At 45.5% G+C, this 15178-nt stretch overlaps 1 protein-coding gene across 9 annotated transcripts in view; it reads left to right on the forward strand.

The window, feature by feature from the left end:
• Nucleotides 1-15178, forward strand: part of EML5 (EMAP like 5) — an 86586-nt gene that overhangs the window by 54252 nt on the left and 17156 nt on the right. For 7 of the 9 annotated variants that reach the window (XR_013391981.1, XM_077924933.1, XM_077924917.1 and 4 more), the window contains 3 exons: nucleotides 2004-2205; nucleotides 3118-3244; nucleotides 4590-4604. Coding sequence is in view for 7 of the 9 variants with exons in the window: in XM_077924933.1 (XP_077781059.1) it covers nucleotides 2004-2205; nucleotides 3118-3244; nucleotides 4590-4604 (344 nt within the window). In the remaining 2 variants the exon portion in view is untranslated. Of the gene's footprint in view, nucleotides 1-2003; nucleotides 2206-3117; nucleotides 3245-4527; nucleotides 4605-15178 lie in introns of all 9 variants that reach the window. The other 2 variants (XR_013391980.1, XM_077924937.1) reach the window with 1 other exon arrangement.

Below are 15178 nucleotides of genomic sequence, written 5' to 3' on the forward strand. Positions count from 1 at the left end.
TGGTGTCATATATGATGACAGGGCTTGAATGAAAAGGACTTTGCAGGCACTGCCAGTCAGCAAATGGTACTTGGAAAATACTATGCACAGGTTTTTTTGCCCAGTTGGTTTGATTTCAAACTGCATGAGCAAAAATGGTTTACTTGACATCATTGTGACTCTAGATGATAGATAGAAACACCTGTCAAACTTGGTCCATCGGGGTTTATAGAGCTAAGGTTCCAGCCCACTGGTTGATTCTAGTACCCCACTCCTAGTGGCTATTTCAGGCTGAAGAGATTCATTTTAGAACATGTTTGTATTTATCAAATCAGAGGCTAGTGTGCTGTACTTGGACTAGAGACACCTGGGTTGAAAGCCCTTCTCTGCTAGTACCCAAAGGACTCTTTTTGAGTCTTACATACCTCACAGAGTTGTTGTGAAATTAAAATGGGCGATCTCTCATGTAAGAACTCCTTAGCTCCTGGACAAAGACACAAATGTAAGAAGAATATAATTGACATCCCTTTGTTCTAACAGTTATTTTTTTTATTTTGGGGGAGAGAATGAAAGTATGAGGTGTTCCAGTAAAATCTTTAGTCATTTTCCTCAGGCCATGCAAGCTCATAACCCAAGTAATGATACTCCTCTAGCATCACTTCTCAGCTGGCGTTGCAACACATAGTTGTGGAGGCAAGGCTACAGAAAAAAAAGTGGATGACTATTTCTTCCCTTGGGTTCGCCTCCAGCAATCTTAAGGAGTCAGGGCTAGACAAAGGGGAGCAGTGTCAGACTGTGCCTTCAAATGTTTTCTAAATGTTGTGTAATTTTTTATCTCCCTGACATCTGATGGGAGGGCATTCTACAGGGAGGGTGCCACTGCTGAGAAGGCCCTCTGCCTGGTTAATTTGTGCAGCAGACGTCCATGTACGGTATATGCTGGAATGTTCATAAAAATTCCATAACACCTCAGCAGCTGAGACAGTGGTTAAGGGTTGTTCATTGGAGTTCGGAGTAACTCTGGTACTGAAAAAAGGGTATTAATGTTTCAAATACTGCAGCCTGTAACTACCCCGTCGTTGTTTCCTTTTGTTGAGTTTATCTGATTTGGAGATAATTTGGCAAACCATTCTGTTTCTGAGAAATTGTGTGTTCTATACTTTAATTAAACACTCCCTTTGTCTTTGTATGGCCATAATTGAAATACTTTATTGTCTCTTGTACAACTTGTATACAGTGAGATTACACGAGCACCCCCCACTCAGCTCTCTTAGTCTTAATTCCCCTCGTTTACTGACGCATACCCACCAAACCCAAAAGTCAGTTGCCCTGTTGTTATCTTTTCATTCAGCAGCCTAACAGCCCACGGATAGAAGCTGTTCTTTACCCTGTTGGTGCAACTAATCATGCTTCTATATCTTCTGCCTAAGGGCAAGAGATCAAGAAAGTGCCGGCCAGGGTGTGAATCATCCCTGAGAATTTTCCTCACTCTCCTGAGGCAACGTTCTTCCGCTATTTCATCCAGCAGATTCACGGGACAGCCCATAATATCTTGTGCTGTATTCACCACCCTCCGTAGGCACTTCCTATCAGATGATGTCAAACCAGCATACCACACCGTAATGCAGTATGAAAGGACACTTTCTATTGTTGACCGGTAGAAGGAGATCATCAAATGTTGATTGAAATAATAGTAGCTATGTAGCTATGTAGGATAGCAGTAGTGGATAGTGAGGAAGGGCTGTGCTCTCAGCTGACCTCCCTTCAGCTGCACTGCTGTTGCATACCAGGTTTGTTTTGCAACAGTGCCAACAGGAATGCTGGAGTGTCTTTTTCCCATTCTGATATGCAGCAGCATTGCAGCCAAAGGAAGGTCAAGTAAATGACACAGATGCACCAAGCCCTCCACTACTGCCCAGTATATTGTTCAGTGTTACTTTGACTCATATATAGATGTTTTGTAGCCTTGCCTAAAAATGCTAATGAATGAAATGTTCTACATTCTTTGTATATTTCATATTCAGGGAAAATATGGGAAGTTCAAGAGGTATGTGGCTCATAGCACACATGTAACAAATGTTCGCTGGACTCATGATGACAGTTTATTAGTCAGTGTTGGAGGTGGAGACACCTCTTTAATGCTGTGGACCCATGAGATGGAGGGCCATCGTGAAACCAGGCAGTGTGACAGTGAAGAATCTGATCTAGATTCTGAGGAAGATGGGGGTAAGTAACCGTTTTAAGATAACTTCAATCTTATAAAGCAGTGTTAATTCTTCCCATTATAAATGCAACTTCCATAATCTGAATGTCAGTTTGAAAAGTCTAGGGGTTTTTTTTGTGTGTGTGTGTGTGTGCAAATTAAATATTTAGCAAAACCAGTTTACTGTTTTAAATGGGTTTAAAAATCCTAAGTAAATTATATTTATTGTAATTTTATGTTATGTTGGCTGGGATCCAAAGATCCATCAACAGAGCTGTGCGCATGGAAGTGGGGGAGGTGATTTTCTGATTTCTTGTGCCCACTAGAAATCCACACTCCTACACCCCAGTAGTGTAGGAGATTGTGTAGGTGCTGCATGCAGTGAAGGAACTGGCAAAAATTAACACTTCCACCACCAGGAGCTTTCACAGTATTGCAGCTACTTCTGCAAACACTCAGTGCCAGGTGGCATCCCGTTTTGCCACCTGAGGCGAAATGGGGATGTACCATTCCCTGACCTCTCGCCATGCCCCCCCTTCCACTGTTGCCAGATGCCCCCCCCCCCGCCAAACTCGGCAAGAACCAGAGCACTCCTCAAGGTGTTGCTGCTTGTCTTCTGTACCCTGGGTGGGTGGAGGAGATGAGCGGCAATGCTGTGCACTGGAATGCCTACCTCTGGTGATGGGGGACATTCTGCTGGCAGAGGAAGCAGTGGGGCAGGTGGGTGCTTCACCCTGCCTCGTCAGTGGGCAGGCTCTGCAAAGTGCTTTCCCATGAACTGAAGGACTCCTTCAACTTACTGAAGGGCGGGTCTTGATCCTATCTAACTGTTGTTTGTTGTCTCTGGTGCACTTATATACAAATAGAATAAATTAATAAATAATTCACCTACTTCTTAGTTCCAATAGTTCTTGTGGTTATAAATATTTTACTAGGATATGACAGTGATGTCACAAGAGAAAATGAAATTAATTACACCATCAAAGCCTTATCAACCAACATCAGACCTATGTTTGGAATCAAGCCTCATCTGCAGCTAAAAGAGCCTTCAGTTGATGAAAGGTAACTTGGGGAGGAAATGTGTAATTTTATGGCATACTGTAATAGATAGAATTTTAAGGGGCATGTGTGCGTAAAAGGGGCTGAGATTTTTTTCCTGTTTGGTTTTGAACCATTATGCTTGAATATTGGATAACATTTCCATTTAACTTTTCATGGACTAAGAATGTTGGCCAAGAGTGAAAGATTTTCACATGTAGTAGTGAATAGCACACATACACTGCTGCTGAACACCAGTAGCAGCAAACAAATAGTCATTGATAGCTTTGATCCTCTGTTGTTGAGACAAGGGTGCATGAAATAATACTTCCTCACTGTCACCACCATCAGGTGATCAGTGGTATTAAAGCTGACAGCACTAACACTCATGCAGTGCTAGATGTACTCCCTCCTCCCCGCTATACTGTGATCTTGTGCAAATGCAGGCAACAGTTAACATGTGCAATTTCAATGTTCATTGTTTAAATAATGCAAATTAAAAGCACGGAAGGAGGATAACTTAAAAACTCTTTTGTGCAGGGTTTTCCCTATGCGGGAAGAGCTTTTAAGCTCTCAAACTTGCTTACTGAGCTCTAGGAGGCTCTTGCGAGATCTCGGACAACCCTGTAAATTTTGCAAGAGCCTCCCCAAGCCCGGTAAGTTCCCTGCCTTGCTGGGCAGGGAGCGCTAAGACCCATTTGGGTGCACTGGCTTTGGGAGGTAATATTGCTCATGCAGGGGCAGTTCAAAGAAGCTGGTTCAAATATATCCAGTTTTGTGTATATGTGCCATCCCCGGAATGTAATCCTTGATACGAGTTACCTGTATAACAGAACTGCAGGCAGGCAGCCAGGCACTGAGACATTTGCAGATTTGAAAGGAAGGTATTTTTGAGAAGTAGGTAGGGTTAAACAATAATTTAAATAATTGTCAAATAATTTTAGAAGTGTACGCAAGAGGCACCTTCAGTCCTTGCATCTAAGTGGCCATGTTTAATTCTGCAACTTTAAATATCTGTGGGCAAATTTTCACTTTACATTTTGAACTGTGGTTGACCTGAAGCAAACATGCATGCCAGATCCATCTTTTGGAAAACAGTCAGAAGTGACATCCAGGAAAAGAATACTCCTCTGCTTACAAATATTTTACAGAGACATGCACTGAATTTTACACACAAATGCCCTTTAGACTTGGTGCATTTACTGTATTTTGTTCTTGGGTATTAATGCCTATGTACGAAATGTGAGTTTAGAATTGGCTAACAAATATTTGGTCTGTTGAATTAATTTCAGTTTTCTTTATCCTAGATTTCTGATATATATTGTTCATATTTTAATATTCCTGCTTAATTTTTATGCTTCCTGTGAAGGCAAGGGGTTGTAAGGTAAGAACTTACTTACATATATAAAACATTCACTATAAAGTATATTTTATCTGATTTGGAAAATTATAACCTACAGAAGCGTCAAGTAATACATATATAGACAAAATCCTAGGGAATACAATGATGCAATGAATATACCATATTCTTCCGTCTATAAGACTCTTCCATGTATAAGATACCCCCTATTTGGGGGGGAATCAGATTTAAGAAAATGTATCTGTGTAGAAGACGCCCCCTAATTTTTGACATTATTTTTTAGGGGGGAAACCTAGTCTTATACATAGAAAAATACGGTACTTCCTTTTTGCTATTGGAAAGTTTCTAAAGCAATCAAATGAGGCTGATAAAAAACAGAAAAGATACATTCTTCTGATGGCAGTTTTTGTGTCCATGAATATACATACCTTATACATCTTCTGTGTGCCATAAAGGGTATAGCTTCTAGCTCAGCACCAGACAGGAAACTTGTCATAAGCAGTGTCTATAAGCAATGTCTGTTAGTTTCAGCATTCTGGAGTTCAATTGCTAGCTTCAGTGTCTAAGGAGCTGATTCTAGAGCCAAACTAGATGTTAAATGTATATCTCTAACCTTTTTTAAAAAAATAAGTGTGCATGTGCCATCTGCATTAGGATAGTGGCACAGAAGGAAGGTGGTTAATTACTCCCCCCTGCCTGTTATTGACTTTAATCAAGAATCTGTCGTAGGTGCCTATTGCAGTTTCTGTGTAGAGCAAATAGAAATTTGTAGAGTATTGTGATTTTCATCACAAAAGCAGCGAAGGAACAATGACAAATTATTGATAAAAGCTGGTATCTTGAGGAATTACATGTTCAGATTTCTATATGAGTTTGCACTTCTTTGATTTTTTTTCAATCTCCAAATACAGTGTTGTGATTTATACCTAAGCATAAACAACAAAGCAGAACAACTCTTTTCAAATCATATATCTGTTCTGTGTATTTTGGAATTTGTATGAGTTGTTTGAAAAGGATTTATAAAATAGTAATATAATACAGAGGGGAAAATAGACTCAGGAGCAAGTCGTCAAAATTACTCATACAAGAGTTACATTATTATGAGTTGTATTCAAAGTTGTATTCAAAAGAGGCCGTTCCATCAGTGCAAGCATTTCTGCTTGCCTGATAGGACAATGTCTCTTCTCCTCCCCATATGTGCTGTTCTACTGATCCTCCAGAATTGATTCTGGGGAATTGGGGGGGGGGGGTGGAGAAGAGGGGGAGGAAGCCTCATTGCACTAGTGTTTCCCACTACTGCTGTGATTTATTTGAATATGGACCAATGTGTACAAGCCGTTCCTGCTAATGGTTGACAGCAACAAAGGCTGCTGTCTTTGTTGTAAAACTTTGATTTATTTCCCTGTCATGTATTGGTAAATAAATACTTATTTAGAGGATTATCACACACCTCCTGCCCCACTCACTTTCATGGCCACTACTTCTTCAGTTCCCCATTGCCAGTGTCATTCTGAATGCAGTTCTGCTTTTCCCAGTTTCAACCTAAGAGCCTTGAACCCGGCATGTGGCTCTGTACTGCCCTTTGTTGGATAGTGCTGAGTCTGATACAAGTGCAGCTCTGCTTTCCCTTTTTCTAGCCTCCAAAACCTAGGGGGAGGAGTGATTGTATCCTGTGAGTCTTGGGTACAGTTTTCTGCTTGGGTTTTCGCCTGGGGTACTTGCAATTAGCTATATATGAGTGAAAAAATTACAAAGCTGCCTCATTGTTAACAGGTGAAGACTTATGAAAAAGTAATGAGAATTTGATATGAGAATTAGTGACTAGTGTAATGATTAGAGGAGCACCCCAGGCATACCCACAATAATTTGATCCAGAAACTTGGTAAGCAGGCAGAAGCATGAAAAAATGAGTTTTCCAAACCATCCTTTTCTGTACTAAAAAGCTATATGAGCAAATATTTTCTGTCTTATTTGCAATTATATTGCCTTTGTTTAATGAAACCTGTGGAATATCAAGTTAGACATCATTTTCCTGAAAGCTTGTAAAAGTTCTTCTCCTGCATCACTGTTCTATTGTGCGGTGTTGGAGCATGCTTGATGAGCCTTCTTTGCCAAATAGAGGAACTTGAGTAAATAGTTAGCAACTTACCCTTTTGTGCCCCAAAAGAGGTAATATATTCCTTCTTATTTTCCTTACACTGTGGACTTTTCCTCTCTCAATACTCCTTCACTTTCCTATTCCTTTTCTTTATGCTGCCAAACTACTCCTCTCTTGCAAATCATGTCTCAACATTTTTTTTTAAATCCCTCTCCATCTTATACCTGTAAATATTACCTTTGTAAACAAAAAAACACAACCACAAAATAAAATCTCTTACACTTGGATATTGCCAGAGGATCAGTTCAACACAATTCTACATAATATCTTTTCTGCTATAAAATAATTTTAGATGCTTGGTTTTCTTATCTTAAAACACACTTTTTACCAATTCATCATTAAACCAAACTGGAATAAGTAATCATTATCTCTTCCTTCTGCTGCTGAAAAGAGGTTCCAGGTAATGCTTTTACTTTGCTAATGTCTTTTTCATATTTCAGCACCATCTTCCATTTCCACGCAAAGCTGTCTTGTCATTTTGGTGTCCCTAATACACATATACATGTTCCTACCAGCCTTCAACATCTTGCTGTCATGCTACTTTCTGTACATATATAGAACTCTGCAAATGTAAACACTTCTATTCACCCTGAAGTAGAATTACAAGTTCAAGAAAACCTTAAGGACCTTTTCATATGGTATGCTTCCATAGAAATTTCCCCTATGAATCTAGTTATTATTTTGTTTATTAGCACATTCATATCCCAGCTCAAGATGGTTATTCCCACCTATTTTACTTTCACAGCATAACATATTTAGAGAGAAGCCTTATTTAGTAGCTGGCTAAACAAAAACATGCAGGATGTTCTCTTTGCCTATAGGTTTGTTACCTATTTAGCACTACGCTCTTTAAAGAGATATTAGTACTATTTCCTTCATGTACTGAGGTATCTGTTAGGACCTGTTTACTCCATCATCTGCTGCTTTTCAGAACCTCACTCACTGCTTTGGTGAATCTTCTGCTTTTCTGTTCTCTTACATTGTCTTTCTGTGTCTACCTCACTGACATGGGCGCTTATTTCTGTCCCGAAGCTGTTATTCCTCCTCTCACAGAGCACATTTTTGGAAGCAGTTTTGACTTCTTCATTTAAACCATGTGCCGCTGCTACCTTAAAATGACATCAGGATGATAGATGTCACTATTATTTTCAGTTTCAGTGGCAAATCTTGAGTCTGCTGTAAGGAATAATTGGTAACTTGTTTCATTGTCATCTATGCTTCCCAAACTATTAGAGTATGTTTAAAGGTGTAGGATGAGGGCTGTACTACCTCAACATGGAAGTGGGAGGATTGCATGCTTGGGATTATACCACATGCCCTCACCAGAGCTTGAATCAGCTCTTAGCAAATGAAGTATACCTATATGCATAAATCCAATATATTAAGTAGAAGTGGAACCACCTTAAAAAACTTGGGGAAGTAAATAATGGTAAGTTTGGGACCCCTTTCCCTTCCTTAGCATGAGGCTGTATCATTTACTTGGCTGAAATTTAGGACTCAGCTACACGGGTCAATTATAACGTTATATGTGCCTTATAACAATGTGGCACCAGACGGTGCTGTAGAGCTGAAATCCAAAGTGAATGGTAAATTGCATTAGGAGCTTTTATAGCGGTCTTTTTTCATAGTTCTTTATAATATCTGTGTAGATCCATCCTTATATCTATCCACGCGGGTTATTTTTGGCATATGGGTGTCATGTTTGTGTCATTGCCCAAACAAAGCTTTGGGCCTAATGCAACTCTATGCCAGTATGACAGTTGCTGTTAACTACGGTTGCCATACTTCCAGATTTCTCCAGAGATGCCCAGGATTCCAAAGGTGAAATCACCATCGAGGTGGATTTTTTTAATTTTGAAAAATGTCCATTTTTTGGGAGGGGGCGCACTAAGGGAGCAGGCGAGCAGTCTGTCTGTCAGTCTGATGGGCATCTGGCTGGCTGAGCAGACCCCGCTTCTCCCCCTTGCAAAGTTAAGAGTCATGGTGGGCCTCCCTTCTTCTTCTCCTCCCCTCAGTGGCCTCCAGGCCCAGGCCTGGCTGGAGGCCCTACAGGCCCCACCACCGCAGAGCCACTTGCCGGAGGAGGAGGAAGCTGTGAGATGAGGAGCCTCCCTCACAGGCCTCCCTCCTCCTCTTCCTCCTCCTCCTCCACTTCCTCCTGCTGTTCCGGGAGTGCAATGTAGAAGCAGCCCCTTTTCTTGCTCCCCTTCCCCACAGTGACCACAGCTGTTCCTCTTCCCCCTCCGAAGTACTGGTAGATAAGCAGTCCCAGCAGATAACCCTGTCAACCCAAGGCAAGTCCAATGCACCCCTGCCCCACAACCTTCTTTCTGAAAAAACATACGGTAGTTAAAAAAAACCCTCTCAAAGCAAGAGCTATGAATCTTGGGTCTAAAAAGTATACTCTTTTCAGATGATAGCTTATTTAAGATTGCATAGTTACTGGAAGTGTGCCTCAACTGAACACAGTAGGGCATGCTTCCATAAACATTCACTTTTTATAGTTTGTGAGGGGTTACTGATTTTCTTGTTCAATACGGCTTCCTTGATATCAATTCTGCAATATCCAAATAAAACATGTGTTTGTACCTGCAGCCTCATTTGTGTAACTTTAGATTTAGCATCATTTTAGAAATGTTTTAATTATGTGAATTGGTTCATCTAGTTTCTTAGAACTCTAGTACACTTTAGAGAACAAATCTACAGCTAGCCATAACAGGAGGGGTTGCCATATGGTTATGCAGTTTTGGAGGTGTTATGTACTGAGTTGAATAGGATCCAAACTGCAGCAGTCTGATTGGCCCTAGAACAATAGGATTCAAAAGGCAGCAGTCTGATTGGTCCTAGAACAATGCAGCAGTATGATTGGTTGGCAGGAACTACCCAATCATGCTCCAGATAGAAGTGAATCCACAACCTGATTGGCTTACAGTAGAATTCCGGAATTAGCCAATCATGTGCAGCCCATTGTGTAAATAATGTATATAAAGCAGATACTTGAGGGGACATTTATTCATTCCTCCTCACCACTATGAGCTGAATAAAGAGCATGAAATCACTTTGCGACTCTGAGTATATTTCACTGGCGACGAGGATGGGATCCCGCTGAGCTGACTGCCACACACAGCACCGCAGCACCGCCACCTGCCGCACCGCTGCCTCGCACCGTGTATCCAGGCTTCAGCTCTGGGACACAAGGAACTCAGAATGGCAACCGACAACAGCTTCTCGCCATTCAACCCAGCATCTGGAGACTGGGAAGCGTACGCCTCCCGTTTCACCTTCCTCCTAGAAGCCAAAGGGGTCACCGACGAAGAAGACACCAAGAAGAGGGCGATATTCTTCAGCGTCTGCGGAGAAGAGACGTTTGAAATCGCCCGGGCTCTCCTTGCGCCAGAAGATGTTGCTACTGTTCCATACAAAACAATAATGGAACAGCTGAAGGGGCACTTTTCGCCACAGCCCTCAGTGGTGGCTCGTCGAAATGCCTTCTACGCAAAGCGGCAAGCCCCTGGGGAAACCATAACTGGGTTTGTGACCTCTCTCCGCCAAGCCGCCCGGTTCTGCAACTTCTCAGAGCTGGAGAACATGCTTCGTGACCGCCTCGTCGGTGGCCTGAAGGATGAGAAGCTGCAACGACGCCTCTACGCTAAGAAGAACCTAACGTTCCAGGTCGCTCTGGAGGAGGCCCTGGCAACGGAAGCTGCCGAGAGGTCAACGCAAGAGGCACGGCCGAGCCAGCCGTCCCAACCGAGGGTCCACCACGAAGACCTCACCGACGACTCAGGATCCGACAGGGAGGAGGTGCACCGAGTACAGCAGCGCACTCAAGCAGCCCACATACCACAGCTGCCTCGACGAGAAGGAGGGAACTGCGCAAGCTGTGGAGAAAGTCACGAGAGGAGGACCTGCCGTTTCCGCAACGCAGAGTGCAGGCAGTGCAGAAAATTGGGACACATCGCCCGGGTGTGTCGGGCTCGGCCCACCCGACGCCAGGCATCAGATGACGAATCCAAGAGCCCCAGGTCCCGGGGCCCAACGCACCAAGGCAACTCGACGGAGCTCACGGACTTCCAGGTATACCAGTTGCCCCACCCCAACGTAGAGAAAATTTATGTAGAGGTACAGATAGAGGGGGCCCCATGCCGCATGGAGCTTGACACGGGTTCAACTCTATCCATAATCTCGGCAAGGACCTTAAGGAAACTGTGTCCTACTGGGGGTCCCAAACTCAGGCCAGCCCCATTCACCCTCCGGGACTTCCAGAAACGTAAGGTCCCCACAATGGGGGTGGGGACTTTCAGGGTGCAATACCGAGGGCGGACGCGGCAACTGGACTTGCTTGTGGTCAAGGGCCCCTACATTAGCTTACTGGGATTGGCATGGTTTGGACCACTGGGGCTAGCCATCACCGGGGTGAACCACATGAGCTTACAAGTGGACGTGGACGCCATATGCAAGGAATTTCCGGGGGTTTTCGATGGGAAATTGGGACAGTATACGGGGCCCCCCATTGCTCTACAGCTTGACCCCGCAGTACGACCGGTCAGGCTCAAGGCCCGCCGGGTACCGTTCGCCCTGAAACCCCGTATAGATGAGGAATTGGACCGACTCGTGGAGCAAGGAGTGCTGGAGCCGGTGCCTAATGCCCCCTGGGAAACCCCAATCGTCACACCCGTCAAGCCTAATGGTTCAGTCCGCATCTGCGCAGACTACAAATGTACCATAAACAAGGCCCTCACGGCCCATGCATACCCAGTGCCAGTGGTCAGCCATGTCCTTGCCACCCTGGCTGGGTCGAAAATTTTTGGCAAGCTGGACTTGGCCCAAGCATATCAACAGCTGCCAGTAGATGAGGCTACAGCAGAGGCACAGACGATTGTGACGCACAGAGGAGCGTTCAGGGTAAAGCGGCTGCAATTCGGGGTCAGCGTGGCGCCAGGCATATTCCAGAATCTAATGGACTCTCTCCTTAAAGGGATTCCTGGCGTCACCCCCTTCTTCGATGATGTGTTGATTGCCGGGCCCACACCAGAGGAGTTTGAGGACCGCCTCCGCACCGTTCTGCACCGTTTCCAGACGGCGGGTCTCAAGGTGAAGCGGGAAAAATGTCTACTAGGAGTGCCTCAGGTGGACTTTCTGGGATTTATGGTGGACGCAGAAGGGGTCCACCCAACTGGGGACAAGGTACGGGCCATTTGTGATGCCCCAGCGCCCAAGAACAAGACTGAACTTCAGGCCTTCTTGGGACTATTGAACTTTTACCATTCCTTCCTTCCCCACAAGGCGGCGGTAGCGGAGCCCCTACACAGACTCCTGGACAAGCGGGCTCCTTGGGTGTGGGGCCAGCGCCAGGAGGCCGCATTCCAGGCAGTCAAGGACTTGCTTGTCTCAAACTCGGTCTTGGCACACTTCGACGAGAGGCTGCCGGTGGTGCTAGCATGCGACGCCTCACCCTATGGCATTGGCGCTGTCCTGGGACACCAACTCCCGGATGGAAGAGAGGTACCGGTGGCATACTTTTCCCAGACACTCAATGCAACCGAGCGGAACTACTCGCAAATCGACAAGGAGGGTCTGGCAATCGTGAAGGGAGTAAAAAAATTCCATGATTTCTTGTACGGGCGGCCCTTCACCGTGGTGACTGACCACAAGCCGTTGCTTGGCTTGTTTGCCCCCGAAAAGCAGACCCCCCAAGTGCTGTCTCCTCGCGTCCTCAGGTGGTCAATTTTCCTTGCCAGCTACCAGTATGCACTGATTCACCGCCCTGGGAAGGCGATGGGCCATGCGGACGCCCTCAGCAGGCTACCACTACCGGAAACAGGCCCCGACCCAGCACCTGCACAAGAGGTTATGAGCCTGGAGCTGCTTCCCGACCGCCCCATTCAGGCACAAGAAGTTGCACACCATTCCAAGAAAGATAGGGTCATCTCCCGGGTCCTGGACTGGGGGTGGAGGGGATGGCCCAGCAGCAGCCCCGGGCCAGAATTCGCCGGCTACACAACCCGCAAACATGAACTGTCAGCCCACAAGGGGTGCCTGTTATGGGGAAGCAGGGTCGTTGTTCCCCAGCCCCTCCGCAAAAGGGTCCTCACAGCCCTACACGAGACACACCCAGGGGTAGTAAGAATGAAAGCCCTTGCCAGGAGTTATGTGTGGTGGCCGGGGATCGACGGAGAGATAGAGGCCTGGGTCAAACACTGCCAGGCCTGCCAAGAATCCCGCCCAGATCCCCCAAGGGCCCCAGTCCAGTCCTGGGAGTCCGCCCGAGCACCATGGTCACGCCTGCATGTGGACTTCGCTGGCCCCTTTCAGGGGAAAACATTCTTCATAGTGGTGGACTCCTACACCAAATGGCTGGAAGTCGCACTGGTACCGTCCACTTCTACGTCTGCAGCCATCCGGGTACTACGCAAGCTGTTTGCAACCCACGGGCTCCCTGACACTCTTGTCTCAGACAACGGGACTGCATTTACGTCAGGAGAATTCCAAACCTTCACAGCGCAGAACGCCATCCGCCACATCCGATCGGCGCCATTCCACCCTGCCACCAATGGCCAAGCAGAACGCATGGTGCGGACCACCAAGGACACCCTTCGCCGCATGACGCAAGGGGATTGGGAGTACCGCCTTGCCACATTCCTTCTAGCACAGCACAGCACCCCCAGCTCAACGACGGGCCGGAGCCCCGCTGAACTACTAATGGGTCGGCGCCTTGCAATCAGATTGGACCGCCTTCACCCCGATAGAGCTCAGGATGAGGTAGTGGTGGGGGAAGGCAAGAACCCCCGGACCTTCAAGGCTCAGGACCCAGTGTACGCAAAGAATTTTGGGGCAGGCCCAGCATGGGTACCTGCCACAGTCACCAGGGTCACTGGCCCGGTGTCGTATGAGGTGCTAACGGATGGGGGGCAATGCTGGCGCCGCCACTGTGACCAGATACGGCGACGATTCCCGGGAGAAAACCAGGAGGAGGAAAGGGCAGAGGAGTCCCAAGGGAACAGAGGGGCAGTGAGACCCATAGAGCACGAGGGGCCAACAGGAGAGGCAGAATCAGTAAATACAGAGAGGACCCGCGAGGCCGAAAGGACACCGGAACCAGAACCACGACTGAGCGAGCCGGTTGCGCCAGACCAAACAGCCCCATCACAGCCAGCATCCTTGGAACACGAGCCAGAACCTGAACCCCGGACCAGGGAACACCCCAGGCCGCAACGCACACGTAGGCCGCCGGCGTACCTCGAGGACTATGAATGCGACCTCCCGGGCAGGACTGGAACTTAGAGGGGAGGGGTGTTATGTACTGAGTTGAATAGGATCCAAACTGCAGCAGTCTGATTGGCCCTAGAACAATAGGATTCAAAAGGCAGCAGTCTGATTGGTCCTAGAACAATGCAGCAGTATGATTGGTTGGCAGGAACTACCCAATCATGCTCCAGATAGAAGTGAATCCACAACCTGATTGGCTTACAGTAGAATTCCGGAATTAGCCAATCATGTGCAGCCCATTGTGTAAATAATGTATATAAAGCAGATACTTGAGGGGACATTTATTCATTCCTCCTCACCACTATGAGCTGAATAAAGAGCATGAAATCACTTTGCGACTCTGAGTATATTTCAGGAGGCTTAACTCTTATTTACTTCCACTACCATTCCTAAGTATTGAAGGAAGAAGGGGAGTGGGAATCAATTTAAGTATAGGAATTACTAACTTGTACTTTATACCAACCCTGAGCACAGGAAAGGTACTTATTTTGGAAACTGATTTCATTTCACAAACTTAGCTGACATTACTTATTCTGCTGTGGCTTCCACAACATTGTGCTTTTTAGCCCTCTGTTATATACAGTATGTTCACTGCCTGTGCCATGTCATCATATCATTTATGTTTAGCCGGGATCAGAGGGGTCTCCAAGATCTCTGCTCCATTATCAGGAGCCTAGTAATAGCATACAAAACCCCATCCTTTCACTCAAAGCCCATGCCTTGTCCTCTGAGTCCAGCCCCCTTCATATTGCTCTACCCCATACACTGCCATCAGTCTCAGAGGTAGTGCAGTAAGACTGGAGATCTTTATCAGTGGTCTGCATTACATCACCAACCTGTGCTTGTCAAATTGTCTTCATTCTTTGCTTTTGTCATTAAAGTAATGGAAAGTGCATGTCATGCAATGTTTTAAAATTTGATGGTATTGAACATTAAAGTATGTATTATAAAATACAACAATCGTGATTTTCTGGTTGGGCCCTTGATGTCTTTGGGTGGCTGGGGCAACCCAGTCAAACAGGCGGGGTACAAATATTTATTATTTATTTATTTATTTATTTATTTATTTATTTATTTCATGTTGCATATACACCATACATTTAAAGCACATTTAAAACAAAGAATATTGGGAACTAGTTTTTTTTTATAGGTGCTGGAAACTATACCTCTG

This window comes from Podarcis muralis, chromosome 1 (genome assembly GCF_964188315.1).
Source record: "Podarcis muralis chromosome 1, rPodMur119.hap1.1, whole genome shotgun sequence".
Classification (NCBI taxonomy): Eukaryota; Metazoa; Chordata; class Lepidosauria; order Squamata; family Lacertidae; genus Podarcis; species Podarcis muralis.